We start from the raw sequence: 15,936 nt of genomic DNA, 5'->3' as shown, positions 1-15,936 counted from the left end.
TTGTAGATTAGCCACATGAAGTTTTCTCACAGTTTTCTGAGGTCAATTGCAGTCTTTTATTTTGTGATGTCTAATATGTGTTTATTCCTATCCAGTGTATTTTTCATGTCTGACATAATTTACATCTCTGTAAGTTGTATTTGGTTTTTTAAAAATAGCTTCTATGCCTCTACTTACCTTTTTATGCTTTCTTTTGAGATATAGCTAAGTTGATTACAAACAGTTTGACCCTTTCCAGTCCTTTTCTTATGAATTGTTAGGTGAATCCAGAGTAGTGCTCAGCCTAGAGCTCATTGTTCCCCACCGCTGAGGCAAGACCTACTACTGTATTCATTGTGCTACAGGTTATGAGTTTTCCCAGCATGGCTAATGGGAATCGATACTATCCCTGGTGCTGTGTGAGCACCAGCGGAGCCCTCTGCAGATCTCTAGAGTTCTTTCTTTGTTCTGCTTTCTTCTCGCCGGTGTTTTGACCTCTGATCTCTATCTGCCTTGGTTTCACCGGATTCTCAGTTCCGTCATCTCAACTCAGGGAATCTGGTGGAGTCTATCTCAGTTTTTTCACCTGTGTCATGGTCGGTGGAAATTCTCCCAAGGCAGTGAGTTCGGGTATGTGTTAGGCTAACTTCTTTTGTTTTCAGGGATCATTGTCCTTCATTGACTGAAGTCTTTTGTCTTGAAAATAATTTGAAAATGTATTTTATCTTTTTGTGTTTGGCTTGTTTCAGGTAGGAAGGTAAATCAGTACCTGTTACTCCATCTTGGCCAGAAGCAGATTGCAATGGAACTTTGGCACATGCTGTAGGCTGTCTTGAATGCTCTTCTTCCTCCTTTGCTCACTTGCTTCCTGCTCCTCCTTCATTTCTCAGAATAGTTCTCTCTTCCTCGGGGAATCTTCCCTTCCCAGGGTAGATCACGTTATGTTATGTGATTCTAGAACTCCGTTTCCTTATAGGAACTATCTGAATTTGTAATTGTCGTTTTATTTGTCTTTCCCTTTCACTAGACGTGAAGCTAAATAAGAGCCAGGGATCTTATCTGTTTAATCTGCAGAGCTTAGTATAATATCTTTTTGTTTTTTAAGATTTTTTTATTTGAGAGAGGGAGAGTGCACAAGCTGGGGGAGGGGCAGAGGCAGAGGAGAAGGGAGAAGCAGACTCCCCGCTGAGTAGGAAGCCCAATGCAGGGCTTGATCCCAGGAACCTGAGATCATGACCTGAGCTGAAGGCAGATGCTTAACCGACTGAGCCACCCAGGTGTCCGTATAATATCTTTTATATTGAACTCATTCAATATATATTTGTTTAATGTATGAATGAGTGAATGTGAAAGCACACAGTCCTTTATATGCAAAAAGTACTCATATTTTTTTTCTTTTTTTTTAAGATTTAAGTAATTTATTTCAGAGAGAGCATGAGCGGGGGGAGGGGGGTGAGAGAAGAACAGAGGGGGAGGGAGGGGGTGTGGAAAGAATCTCAAGCAGACTGCGTGCTGAGTGAAGAACCCCATGCGGGGCTCAATCCCAGGACTCTGAGATTATGACCTCAGCCGAAACCTGACTCGGATGTTTAACCAATTGAGCCATCCAGGCGCCCTATATATTCTGTTTCTGTTTTTTCTCTGATGTAGATTCTGTTAATTTATTAAAAATTCGGAATGCGGTTTGTTCATTTGAAAGATTATTAGAACTTAAAAATGATCACTGTGAGCAACTTACAAGAAAAAATAAAGAATTGGAAGATTCGGTTAATGGTCTACAAAAGGAGCTATCACAAACAAAAGAAATTAAATTGCAGTTGGAGCAGCAAAAAGTGGAATGGGAACAAGAACGCTGCAGTTTGAGGTATGACGTCTTGGTTTCAAGGAAGTATTTGAACTTTTATTTTTTTATTATTTTAAATAGGCTCCACACCCAGTGTGGGGCTTGAACTCACAGCCATGAGATCAAGAGTTGCATGCTCTCCCGACTGAGCCAGACAGGCACCCCTTGAGCTATTGACTTTTATACTACAGATATGTAGGAGAAGTTTTGTAGTTGCTAACTTACCTTCTAGGATTTTATAGGGAAGAAAATGTCTTTAGTATTGTGAAGTATGGGATTCTTCTGAATAATACAGCAAGTTCTTAACGGTGAATACTTCTACAAATAATTTAATGTATATTCCAAATCATAATTTTAATGACCATATAGAAGTCCATCATATGGAAACCTCATTATTTAACAAATTGAATTTTGGTCGGTTTTCGTTTTTCTATACTTTAATTAAAGCTGTAAGGAATGTCTCTTATATAAATCTGTTTCTACATTTCTGGTTAACGTACTTGGAATACATTCTTCAATATAGTATTGGTTACTTAAAGTATAAAAATTTTTAAAGAATGTCTTCGATCCTATTTTTAAATTGTTCTCAGGGAAGTTTATATTAATTCGTATGCCCGTGAACAGAGTATAACATGGCCATTTTTCTCAAGACAGAAAAATGTTTAAAAATTTATTCAGTTTTAAACATACGCAGCGATTAAAAAGTAACATGGAAAATGATTACTGCTCAAGTTGCTCAACATCTCTCTTATATGTAGGTAAAATTAATTCAAAAGTCTGTGCTGCAAGCACATATTACTCTTTATTGTTTACTTAATTAATATGGATCCTGTGTTGGTCTAGAAGGGGTTTTCAAATGATTTATAAAGTGGACAATAGGGGTTCCTGGGTGGCTCAGTTGGTTAAGTGTCTACCTTCGGCTCAGTTCATGATCCCAGGGTCCTGGGATCGAGCCCCATGTCCAGATCTCTGCTCGGCGGGGAGCCTGCTTTTCTCTGTCCCTCTGCCTGCCACTCCACCTGCTTGTGCTCTCTCTCTCTGTGTCAAATAAATAAAATCTTTGAAAAAATAAAATGAATAATAATCAACAAGGTCAACTGAGAGTATTGCAGAAGAAGAAACATAAAATGTATGGGGCAACAGATATTAGACTCCCTAGCCTAGTCCTGGATCACAGTAATCTGCAGGGGTATGTTGTGCAAATGACATCTGCAGATTCTGTCTTACACTGCAAATTATTTTTAGAGGTACCTGTGATGTTTTGTGAAGTAGAAATCTACTTCTAGTGAATTTATAAACAGCAATTTCTCTTTTTAATTAGTAACTAAATTATTCTAATGGAAGAGTAATTATGACTATGTGGGAAAAAACGATAATTTTCAATTCTAACTTTCTTGAATAATTTCAAAATTTCTTTCCCTACAATATCTACCAGAGTTATTATTGACTAAAGCTTACTAGTAAACTGCATAATGCTTTCTCATTGCTTCTTTTCAACTCTGTGTATCTTTTGGAAGAGACTGAAGTGAGAAATTAAAACCATGAGCCCTAGAAAGGAAAAAATTAAGAACATAGAAATTTCGGGGCGCCTGGGTGGCTCAGTCGTTAAGCGTCTGCCTTCGGCTTAGGGCGTGATCCCAGCATTCAGGGATCAAGCCCCCCATCAGGCTCCTCCACTGGGAGCCTGTTTCTTCCTCTCCCACTCCCCCTGCTTGTGTTCCCTCTCTCGCTGGCTGTCTCTCTGTCAAATAGATAAATAAAATCTTAAAAAAAAAAAAAAAAGAACATAGAAATTTCATTTGGACAGTAAACCAACATATGTGGAACCAGATCATGAAATGAACTTTTTATTGCTTACAAAACAAATTTTAAAATAAGTCCATTTATTTGCAGGTTTTCCTTCAAAAGGGAAAAAGAAAAAAGAAGAAATACTGATATGTTATATGAAAAAAATAAGGAGCAATTAAAAAGAACAGTACAGCAGTATAATAAAGAAGCTGAACTGAAACAACAGCTTGAAGTTACTCTTCGGACACGGGATGAGGAATTGAGGAGTGTAAGAAATAATTTGAATCAGGTACATCTTTGATAAAAATTGTGTATTTCCATCAATATTATTTATAATATCCCTTTGATTTAATGTATATTATTTAGATATAAAATAGATAAAAAATTCAGTTTTATCCTAATAGGAACTATGATATTTATAGCTAAAATTAATAGTATTGGAATCCTTGGCTTCTCATATATGCTGTATGTATATTTTCCGAGTTAAGGGATGGAAAGTAAATTGAGATAAATGTGAATGCTGGCGCTTTTTTTTTTAAGATTTTATTTATTTTTAGAGAGAGAGCATGAGCAGGGGAAGAAGTAGAGGGGGAGGGAGAGGGAGGGAAAAGAATCTCAAGCCGACACTGCGCTGAGTGCAGAGCCCAACGTGGGGTTGGATCTTACAACCCTGAGATCATGACTTGAGCCAAAACCAAGAATAGGACACTGAACCAACTGAGCCACCCAGGCACCTCAGTTTTGGATTTTTTATGTGAAAATGCAGGCTAAATCACCTTGAGACTATGATGGAACTAGTTAAATGTTTTGTAAAGAAATTTTATTTCACATACTGTATGTACCTGTATTTTTACTCTATGACAAATTTAGCTGTCATTTAAATTAAAATTGGAGTTATTCATGAGCAGGATAAAAATCCTGTCTTTACAAAGGCTACTTCTTTTGAACATTTTTTTTAAGTTCTCTTAAGCTTTTGACTTTCTTTTTTAATGGTGTGATCCAAAATCCTAGTGAGAATAGGTCTCTAGGTTGTAGAAGAACAAAACGACACAAGAAACACCTTTCTCAAGAACAGAATGCCAGAATATTACAAGACGGAATTCTAAACCATCACCTTTGCAAACAAAAGGAGCTAGAAAAGGCCGATAAGAAAATGCATTCTGGGGGAGGGGGGGTGGGGTAATGGGATAGACCGGTGATGGGTAGTAAGGACGGCACCTATTGCATGGTGCACTGGGTGTTATACGCAACTAATGAATCATCGAGCTTTACATCGGAAACCGGGGATGTACTGTATGGTGACTAACATAATATAATAAAAAATCATTAATTAAAAAAAATAGAGCCAAAAAAAAAAAAAAGAAAATGCATTCTGGGGTATTTTCTTTAGTCATTTTGAAGTACATGTGTGTATGTATTTGTATGTATACATATCTTATTTTCTGAAATTACTATTTTTTCTCCATGTATGCATATATATATATTTTAAAAACCAACAGTGTAGATCATGGAAAGTATAGAGGATTTTTAAAGCATATATATATATATATATATATATATATATATAAAGCATATAAATATATACACACACACACACACACACACACACACACACACACATATGGGGGACATAAGGGGCAGTGACATTTTGGTCCAGTGGCTAAAGTAATAGTCTCAATTTAAATGCATTTGTCTGCAAGCGTCAAATAGTGACATTCATAATGTCCTCATCCAATGGAGAGGTTTTTATTATTTTCCATAAGAATTGATGAGTTTTCCATAAGCTCAAAACTATTGCTACTGACAACATATGTTTCAGTTTTGGGGCAGTTACTTCATCACCTCTGTATTAATAGAGAGTTTAGCTTAACGCTTCCACTGACGAACAGGAGGAAAAGTGTAGCCTGTTCAGAGACTTTCTTTTGGATGTTAGTGTCCTACTTTTGAGAAAAGTAGCAATTTGCTCCAAGTGGTATCCTATTTTATTACAAGGTGCTTTTGAAACAATCATATGCTAATGATAATTAATTGATGAGTATTTTATTCCTAATAAAACAGCTCAGTGTATTTCCCCCCATTTTGTATTTCTTACCATTTTAAACATCATGAAGAGGAAATAAAATTTATTGCAGCAGCAAATAATCTGATGATTTTTCTAAGAGCTGTATACATTTTACCTTATTTACCACCAGTATTTTGAAATATAAGGCTCCTTTTGTATTGATGATTTCCACTAGAGAAGAACTGCAGTTTGGTGCAAGAGCACTAGTAGTGGAGTAAGAAGACCTGAGGAAAGTCCTGCAGCTCACTTACTATTTTTAACCTCTCCATTCTAGAATTGTGATAACTAAAAGTGGTCATTGAAGTATGTAGAAGTGTTTATAGTGCAGTGCCTGGATTTGTCGGTTGTCAGTAGATGCAATTCTTATAACTGACTATAGAAATGTTAGAAAACTGGAATTCTGTGGAATATTGTCAGGAAAAAAGAATTTTAGGAAATTTAATCTGTCCAAACATATGCAGAGCTAAGGATTTTACTGTGGGGTAGCTGTGTTAGATATCAGACTGTAAACTCAATGTTTAGTGTCGTCAGATTTATTAATCTTTTATTTCAAGCTTTCTGGGTTTGTTGTAAATCAGAGAGAGGCCTTTCAATTGTGAGATTCTTAAAAATTTTGTCGTGGTTTCTTTTTTCCTCTCATGTATTCATTTTTTTCAATTAAATTTTTGAACCTTTGGGAATTTAGGCTTGTATAAAGTTTGAGGTTTGGACCCAACTTTATTTCTTTCCCGTTGGATATCCACTTACTGCAACCTGTTCGTTGTATAAACATAGGTTATTCTTTAATTTCAGAGAACATCATGATAATGTCATTTTATTGAGTTCCAGCTAAAAGTCTCCTTTGTTTCACTTAGATTTTTAATAGTCATGGAAAAGAAAAAGGTCTGTTGCATAAAAACCACAGGTGTCAGGATCAACTTGCCATGCTAAGACTGGAAATAGGCACTATAAACAATCAAAACCGGGAAAAGGAAAAGGAGTACTGTGAAGACATTGCAATTATAAAAGAGAAAAATGCCAGCCTTCAAAAGACCATAAAACTGACCGAGGAAACATTAAGAAAAACAATATTCCTGTATAGTGGACAGATTAATGCTCTGACCGCTGAGAATACAATGCTAAAGTCAAAATCGGAGGGCAAGGAGGAAAATAAGGAAAGACTGGATGCAAAAGTTGAATCATGCCGAGCTAGACTAGCTAGTGCTATACAGGATCGTGATCAAATTCAGACATCAAAGAGAGACCTAGAACTTCCTTTCCAGAGAGCAAAAGATGAATATGTTCCTGTGCAGGAGAAATTGAATTTCGATGTGTCTAACCTGAAAGATAACAATGAGCTGCCTTCTCAGAATCTTTTGAAAGGTGAAGGTCAACTCAATACTTTAGAAATTGAGCTCCGTCACCCAAGAGATGCCCTCAGAGAAAAGACTTTGGTTTTAGAACGTGTACAGGGAGACCTAAGTCACACACAGTGTCAGAAAAAGGAAATTGAACACAAGCATCGAAATGAACAAGATAAAGTGAATAAATACGTTGGACAGCAGGAATCCTTAGAAGAGAGATTATCTCAACTACAAAGTGAAAATACGTTGTTTCAACAGCAACTAGATGATGCTTACAACAAAGCTGCCAGTAAAGAAAAGATAGTAATTAATATCCAAGACCAGGTTCAGGATATTCTAGAAAAACTTCAGGCTGAAAGTGAAAAACAAGGTCTTATGTTGGAAGAAAGAAATGAAGAGTTAATGAATGAATTTAATCTTTTAAAAAAAAGAATTTATTAGTATGAAAAGGAGAAAGTAGAGAGAGAAGTATCCAGAAAGATAAATATTTTTCAAGCTTCCTGAGAGAAAATTCAAAGTAATATTTGATTATGAATTATTATTATCATTATTTTCTTTTTTAGAGAGAAAGAGTGCACCTGCACATGAATGGGGGTGGGGCAAAGGGAGAGGAAGAGAGAAACCCAAGAGGGCTCCACATTGGAGGACTCCTCCTCAGGACCCTGAGATCATGACCTGAATGATTATGGCTGAATTTTGAATCTAGTTGAATATAAAAAATATATAGACTATAAGCCAGGGTTAACTTGTATCTAGCAAATAAAAATTAGACTTGAGAAGTGCTTTAATCTGAATAAAATTGTTGTGCCATCTATGAAAGTTTAAGAGGTTAAGTTATGATTGCTGATAGATAGTAGGCTAATATTAATAATTTAGTTTTATACTGCTAAAATAATACTTTTAATCTTTGTCATCACATTTTAATACCATGATGAACAGATAAATGGAAATGCACATACCTAAAATGGGCATTTTGAAATTGAGATTCAGTTAAGTGGATTAACTTGACAGTTAACTCCTGACTTCCCACATGAACTGAGATGCTGTATCTCAGTACTTTTCCTTTGGTAGCTCTTTATAAATTTTAGGTTGGCATAACTTTATTTTTACTTACATAAATTTGAAGTTTTAGTCTGAAATCATGTATTCTTATGACCTTTTACCTCTTTGAAGGCACTTACTTTTCATTAAATCATAATTTGGGACAACTGTGGTGAGCTTTAGCAAAACTGTGTTTGATTTAATCTTCCCAGTGCTATTTATAATTTTTTAAAGCAATTTTACACGTAATTTGGTCATTTCAGAGCACAATTACTATGATCTGGGCATAAGTTTGTCCAATACAAAGAGAACTATATCTCTGTAATTCGTTAATTTGGCATTGGATCTCCATTTTCAGATTAATGAGGGATGGCAGGATTCTTGTGTAGCAGAAATGGAGGTCAGGGAGGGAGGTGCAAGCCAGGTTATCTAGGGCCTTGAAAGCCATTAGAATGACTTCCCTTTTGTCCCGAGATAGTAATCTATTAGAAGGATTTGAGCAGAGGATTGAATATGTGAGGAACTTTGACATTAATTGAAGCCTCTAATAAAAAAGAGGGAAAACATATCATAATGTAGAATTTACCACTGCTAGTCCCACCTATATACCCATTTCTTTTTGAGACTTCAGTAGGTTGGGAAGCTTTCCAAATTCATCAACAAGGAATGGGTAGTGGGGCTGAATTAATTATCTAAGTAACATAATACTGACTGGGCAAGATGATAACACCTTTTTGTGTCTTTAACCAAATTCAGTAAACAGCAATGTGTACATATTAGGAAAAGAAGGTGAATTGACATATGCGGCGATATTTTTCAAAGGACGTATGTTAGAGTTACATATTATTAACACAACTTAAGAGTAAGATGACTTATAAAATCAGTAGCAGAAATGTCTTATTAGGTAGCTATGACACAGCTTCAACTAGAACTGGCTGATACCCTAAAAAAAACAATCTATGTCAGAGGCATCACTAGAGGTTACATCACGTTGTCATATTAATTTAGAAGATGAGGCACAGGATTTAAAGGAGAAATTAAGTCACATCAGAAGTCAAGTATGTATTAAATGGAACATGTTAATGGTTAATCTGTAGCTGATTAAATAATATAAAATGTTTTAGGATGCTGATTTCCACGGACCACTTTCTTTTGTATTTTCATTATAGTTGATTTAGTATAATTTTAGTATCTTCGCAGTGCACTTATTTCTTAAACTTTGACTTTCATTCTGCTGTTTGTATTATACATTTTTTCTTATACTATTTACGCTTAGGGAAGTTGAGACTTAACGCATCATTCCTCACAGAAATTGAGGGACTTTTTTTTCTTCCAAACCGTTTTTTTTTTAAATATTTATTTATTTATTTGAGAGAGAGAGAGCACATGCACATGCACACGTGTGCCTGAGTAAGGGGAGAGGAGAAGGAGAGGGAGAGAATCTGAGGCAGACTCCCTGACCAGCGCAGAGCCCCATGCCAGCTTGATTCTGTGACCCATGAGATCATGACCTGAGCTGAAATCATGAGTTGGATGCTTAACCAACTGAGCCACCCAGGTGCCCTAAACACTGTTTTTTAATGATATCTCTGGTACCATGATGAGGTGAGCCATATAAAATCAGAAGATAGTGTTTAATGGAATGTTTCAGAGAATTCTTATTTCTCATCCTCACTTTTATGAATGGATAGAGAATCTGTACTGATTTCAGGATAACTTGTACAGAAAAGTCATTTCACAAACCAGTTGAACTTAGGCATTTCCTTCATTTTTGTTTCCTTTCAGATACATTGTAAATGCATAGAAATATTCAGATCATGTATAGTATATACACCCCAAAGAGAGAATTAAGAAAATTATCTAGGTCCTGCCTTTAGATTAGTTTAAAGCCTTATTGAGGTAAAATACACATACCATACAATTCACCCATTTAACATGTGTAGTTCATGGTTTCTGAATATATTCATAGAGTTGTGCAACTGTCACTGCCATCAAGTAGAACATTTTCATCACCCTGAAAAGAAATCCTTAGCCCTTGCCCCGAGCCTCAGGCAACCACCAGCTACTTCCGGCCTCTATAGAGTTGCCTGTTCTGAATATTTCACATAAAGAGGATCACACAGTGTGCGGTCCTTTTTGACTAGCTTCTTTCACTTAATGTTTTCAGGGTTCATCTGTGTTATAGCATATGTCAGTGCTCCATTTCTTTTTATTGTCAAATGTGCTCCATGGTGGGCTAAAACCCTGTTCATTCATCGCTTGATGCACCTTTGGGTTGTTTGCACTTTTTCGCCATTAATAATGCTGCTGTGAGCGTTCATTTAGTTATTTCCCTGCCATCAGATTTTATCCTCTGAGTTAATTGGGGTGATGTCACCATCTCTCAGGCTTTTACTCATGCTGTCCTTTCTGTCCTTTTAGGTTCCCTTCCTCTTGCCTAATCCTACACTATTCAGACCTGGCTCATAGTCTCTCATTCTCCATGGAGCTCTCTCCGACTATTCTAATTCCCACTGACCTTACTCTCTTCACACTTGTCATTTAGTCTGTGCAGAACAATTTAGTCCTTCGTTTTACATTGTTTTTATTTTTCTCATGCGAGATGATTTTGTCTAAGTATGCATTTATCTAAGTGGGAAAATATGGGTTATGTATGGTACCTATCCTTGTATAAATTGAAAATATTTTAACTTAACAGTTTTTAGGATAAAATTAAGTGCTTTATACCATATCAATAATTTCTTATTGAAGACATTGACATAACAAAGCTTTTATTTTCTAAATGTATTTTAAGCAATTAAATGTAAAATTGAAAGCATTTAATCTGACAGAGGAGAAGTGTTCAATCAAATGGTTGTCCCCCTCCCCCCCAACTATGGAAAAACAGCCTAAATTTGCTTTTCTTCATTTTGCAGGCAGAACTGAGATTTACAGCTTTTAACACTTTACCAACTATAAAGCTCTGGGGACAGCTTTTCTTTTTTCTTTCTTTTTTTCCTTCCTTTTTTAGAGTTTGTTTGTTTATGTAATTTCTACACCCATGTGGGGCTTGAACTCATGACTCCAAGGTCAAGAGTTGCATGTTCTTCTGACTGAGCCAGCCAGGCGCCCCTGGGGACAGCTTTTCTGATATGCCATATAGCATGTAGCCTTAATCTATTCATCAGAGTACTTGCTAAAGCAGTGTAACTTAAACAGTTGCTAAAATAAACAATATAAACATGAAATGATTTGGGAACATTGATTTAGCAAGAGTCCATTATTTCCACATCAGGGGCTTTCCCTTGCCTCTGATGGTCATGTAAATTATTTATTACTCAGTCTAGGAGGTACTATTGGCACTGTAGTCCATGAGCATTGTCCACTGAGTAGTACAGAGAGGGAGTAAGTTAAAATAATTATAAGTGGAAAAAAAGTACTGTTGGCTGGTGGAATTGGTGCAAGTTTTTTGAAGTACTGAGGATATATTCTGGGCCTCGTGCTCCCCATTTGCTGCCACTTTCAGTGATACGAAGAACGATTCAGTATAACTTGTAGATGAGACCACTTTTGTGGTCTCATCTGCCTAAAATATCAAATATGATTAGAACATAACATGCAGCAACAATAATAATGCTAATTGCAGACACTTAGAATTTGGTGTGTGCTACATACCCTTCTAAAGAGTTCATGCATATTTCCTAATTTAATCTTCCCAACATCCCAGTGTGGTAGATACTATTATTTTCTTCATTTCACAGAAGAAGAAACTGAGACACAGAAATTTTAAGTAATTTGTTCCAGGTCACACAGCTAATAATACCCAGTGGTGTTGGGAATTCGGACCGTAGGCATTCTGGTTCCTACGAAGATACTGCCTCTCATATTATTCCGTGAAATACCTGGTTGTCACTGAAAGCAGCATGTTAGCTTCTATAATCACTGGAATAGCCGTGGTCATTCACATACATGAATGTTTACAATTATAGTTGATGTGGTGCTTGGAATACAAAAATAGAAATGTTTCCCATAAGGTTATTTTCTGTCTTTCCCCCTTTGACCAATATGTACATTTGTAAGTTTAGCTGATAAAATAAAATTTAAAAACATGAAAAGTGTTACGTTTTAGCACTAGAGAAGTCAGTAAACTTTTCTGTAAGGAGTTTGTAAATATTTTATTTTAACATTTTATTTATTTATTTGAGAGAGAGAGAGAGAACAAGCAGTGGGGATGGGCAGAGGGAGAGAGAAGCAGACTCCCTGTAAATATTTGAGGCTTTGTAGGCCATAGGTCTCTGTTGCAGCAGCTCAACTCTGCTGTAGTCATGAATCAGTATGTAGAGGAGAGTGTGGTTGTGTCCAATAACATTTTATTTACAAAAATAGCTGATGGTGGTTTTATAGTAGATTGCCAATAGTTAAAAGTGTTTCTTTCTTTTCTTTTTTAGTTGCAAGAAGCACAAGATCTACATGCAGAGGCTGTAAGATGTATTGAGAAGTCAAAAGATCACATTCAAAAGTACAATTTAAAGCAGCACAGAAAATAGCTTGAGTATTTATAAAGCAGATAAGCAGTGTAGTATGAGAAATATATCAGTGATGACAATAAATACATCATTGTTAAGCTAGATAAAAATTTCAGCTTTGTGCTCTATTGAAATGTATGATTTTTGCATATTATCTTTAAATTTTGCACATTAACTACAAAACCAGAAAATGGCACAGTTGCCAAATCTTCTGCTTTTTAAATTTTTAAGAATTTATGTAACATCTTCAGATGTCTGTTTAGAAATTATACGGTACTTTTAAAATTTGTGTGTGAGAATAATTTTAAAATACACATTTTAGGCCTGAAGTTGAAAATGCCGAGTTAAAAGATAGAGTCAAAAAGCAAGCGGGCGGAATTGAAGAGCTTCAGGAAAACCTGTTAAGTACAAGTTCGGTAAGTCAGTCTCTTAATTTCTGTCCTACCGAAAAGGAATTTTTATTTCTCTAGTAGTAGTGTATAAGAATATTTTGGATAATATGAAAATTTTCACTGATAAAAATGTTTATTCATATTTTTGCTACTGACTACTAGTAGTATAATTCCTCTTTATAGATGAAGTTGACTGAATTAAAAAATTAATAATTTTTATAGCAAGATTGTAATAAAAAAGATTGTGAATAGTCTAAGAAAAGCAATATTTTATACCTACCACATTTTGTTGATCTGTCAGTGGGCAATTGGGTTTTTCCACCTTTTGGCTGTTGTTAGTAATGCTGCCGTGATTATTGGTATACAGGTGTCTGAGTCCCTGCTAATATTTTTCAATATGTTTAAAAATTCCCAAACTTTGAGTAATAATTTGATCTTGAATTCTGACTTTCTCTTGTAATCTAAACCCTTTAATGAAATTGAGGATGGATTACCTTAATGATAATTTGTTGTGATTTGTAATCAAAAATTTGTAATTTGTTGTCCTCTTCAAGAATGACTACTAGGTCATTATGCAAACGTTTTTCTCAAAGGAATATATTTTTCCTTTTGTTGGATTTTGAAAAGGAAAAGAGATGCCAGTGAAAAAGTAGAAATGAGTGCTCAATCAGGGCCTTATGTAGTAACAGTACTCCTAGCATTCATTGCAAGTTCTGGAGCTCATTTCTTTTCATTCACTTGAATTAATCAGCCTTTCAGAGATTTAACAATCGAATCTCAGAAAAAATTAATGTGCAATCCCCAATTCCAACTTATTGATCCGTAGTGAAAACCATATAACTATTTACCAAGCAGAACCAGATTCTCGTGCCATTTACACCCTCCTTTGTAGGAGAGGCTACCAATGATGTAAGATGAGAGGACTGCATTGTGAGTCCTAACTTGGAACAATGAGGTAGATGCACCTACCACTAGTTTCTTTTAGTCACAAAAGCTGCATACTTTCAAATTTCATTATACAGCTATACCTATGAGGGGAACTGGCACATTCTGTTGACTGGTCCTTTCCGTGGCCTAAGAAACATCGAAAATTATTTTTTTTCTAGATTTCATATAAATTAGTCACATTGTATTACTGTGCTTTTCATTGAGCGTAAGTAACATGACAATATGTTGATAAAGAGTCTTCTGTGAATGAGAATGCCAGGGTTTGTCCCCCTCCAGTGTCATACAGAAATCTATTAAGGAAGGTATCAAATATTGTCAGGTTTTTAAGAATATCCATAGCTATTCTGTAGATTCCAATGGAAATGAATTAGGGTTATGACAGAAAATTATTAGCCACTTTAAGGTCTACCCTGTGAAACAAAAACAGCTTTCAACCAACTCAGTCCATAGTCCTGACTTCTCTAGAAGGATTTAGCTCACGAATCCCCAGGCCAGAGACTACCTGGGTTAAGATATTTGATGGACACAGTTTTGAGGTGAAGAATCTGGATTGGGAAGAAGAGATATATCGCCCTAGGCTGACTTAAGCTTCCAAACAATATAGTCAAGTATGTGTCTGAAAAGAACTCCGGAAGACTTCCCTAAGATCAAATCTCTACGGAATAGGAAATTATTCAAAAGAAAACAAAGGTGAAAAGTTGATAATCTGACCCTTGTGAAAAACCTTTGCATCATAAAAGAAAAGCAAGACAAAGTATGGTGGTCAGCATCCTAAGGGTAAGGGTGCCCCCTGAGATGATAAAATAACAATATACTTGAAGTAATACCAAAAAGAGTCAACATAAACTGTAGAAGATTAGCTGTCTAGGGGCACCTGGTGGCTCAGTCAGTTAAGCTCCTGCTTTCAGCTCAGACCATGAGCTCAGGGTCTTGGGATTGAGCCCTGCATCGGGCTCCCTGCTCCCTCTCCCTCTGCTCCTTCCCCCATTCATGCACTCTCTCTCTATTTCAAATAAATAATTTTTTTAAAAACACTAGCTGATGTAGTCCACATCAGGTAACGGTTTTTGAGTGTGTGGTTTTGAATATTGTCTGTGAGGAACTAGAAGGAAGATCAAAAGGACAAATGACCTCAGTACAGGGGTCAAGGCTGGAAATGTAGATTAGAGAATCCGGTTTTGAAGCCTTGAGATTTAAACAACTTGGAGAGGATTTGAAGAGAGGAAGAGCAAGGGTCAGGGACTAAATGTTAGCGGTTGCTGTCATTTAGAAATAAAATGGGATTAGAAGAGCAGAGGGGAGGGTGTGGTCATTGTTTTCAGGGGCTGCTGAGAAGTAAAGTGGATAAGGACTTTAAAAAAAAGATCCTTGATGACCCTCAAATTTTTTTAGTGGAATTCCAGGATGGAAGCTCAGATTTTAGTGAAAAGAAGAAAAGTGATGAAAAGTTGAATCTGTGGATGAAAGGACACATTAAATAAAGTATGTTCAAGGCCAGCGAAAGGGGAGAAGCAGGATGATAGTAAAAGCTGCAGGAGTTAAGCAAAAGTTTTTCTATAATATCGAGAAGACTTAAACTTTATTTAAAGAGAAAAGTAGTTAATAGAAAAGAAGAAATTGAAATTTTGCAGAGAATGCTTGAAATGCTTGCAGAGAATGAGAGTATCTCATCCTAAAGTCAGATGATCATCAAAACTGTAATGGGGACTGCATAGGAATTTTTCAGAGGTTATCTTAGAAAGGTGTGATCTCACAGAACGCAGAGTATCTTAAGCTATGGATGAAAATGCTTCTAGGGTATTGTCAGAAAGTAAAATGTAAGTATAGCCACTTTTAAAATGTTTTCATTAACACTTAGTATTAATATGGGTAAGAACCTCTGTATTTCACAAGTAAATTTTGGCAATTTAAATTCTAGAAAAAATAATGATGACAGTGTAAAATCAGTTTAAGCTGTTTGAAGAAAGTTCCTTACATTTGAAATTTGTTTTTATTGGCATCAGGTTTGTAAAACTACATTAGATAAAATTTAAAA

General features: G+C 35.9%; 2 protein-coding genes across 2 annotated transcripts in view; both read left to right on the top strand.

Moving 5' to 3' along the window:
- The window catches only part of LOC125281624 (ankyrin repeat domain-containing protein 26-like), a 564,334-nt gene that overhangs the window by 308,269 nt on the left and 240,129 nt on the right, over positions 1–15,936 (top strand). Inside the window, exons 55-58 of the mRNA XM_057304707.1 lie at positions 1,630–1,843; positions 3,716–3,899; positions 12,484–12,554; positions 12,884–12,977. Of these exons, the coding sequence (XP_057160690.1) occupies positions 1,630–1,843; positions 3,716–3,899; positions 12,484–12,554; positions 12,884–12,977 (563 nt within the window). The remainder of the gene's footprint in view (positions 1–1,629; positions 1,844–3,715; positions 3,900–12,483; positions 12,555–12,883; positions 12,978–15,936) is intronic.
- Positions 5,191–8,841, top strand: LOC130542184 (ankyrin repeat domain-containing protein 26-like). The gene has a single exon (XM_057304725.1). The coding sequence runs from the start codon at positions 6,596–6,598 to the stop codon at positions 7,454–7,456; it is 861 nt and encodes a 286-aa protein (XP_057160708.1). The 5' UTR covers positions 5,191–6,595; the 3' UTR covers positions 7,457–8,841.

This window comes from Ursus arctos, unplaced genomic scaffold (assembly GCF_023065955.2).
Source record: "Ursus arctos isolate Adak ecotype North America unplaced genomic scaffold, UrsArc2.0 scaffold_30, whole genome shotgun sequence".
Lineage (NCBI taxonomy): Eukaryota > Metazoa > Chordata > Mammalia > Carnivora > Ursidae > Ursus > Ursus arctos.
This window is presented reverse-complemented; position numbering and strand designations above follow the sequence as displayed.

Excerpts from the sequence above, each read along its gene's own strand:
- LOC130542184 (XM_057304725.1), top strand. The coding sequence starts at position 6,596 with ATGCTAAGACTGGAAATAGGCACTATAAACAATCAAAACCGGGAAAAG.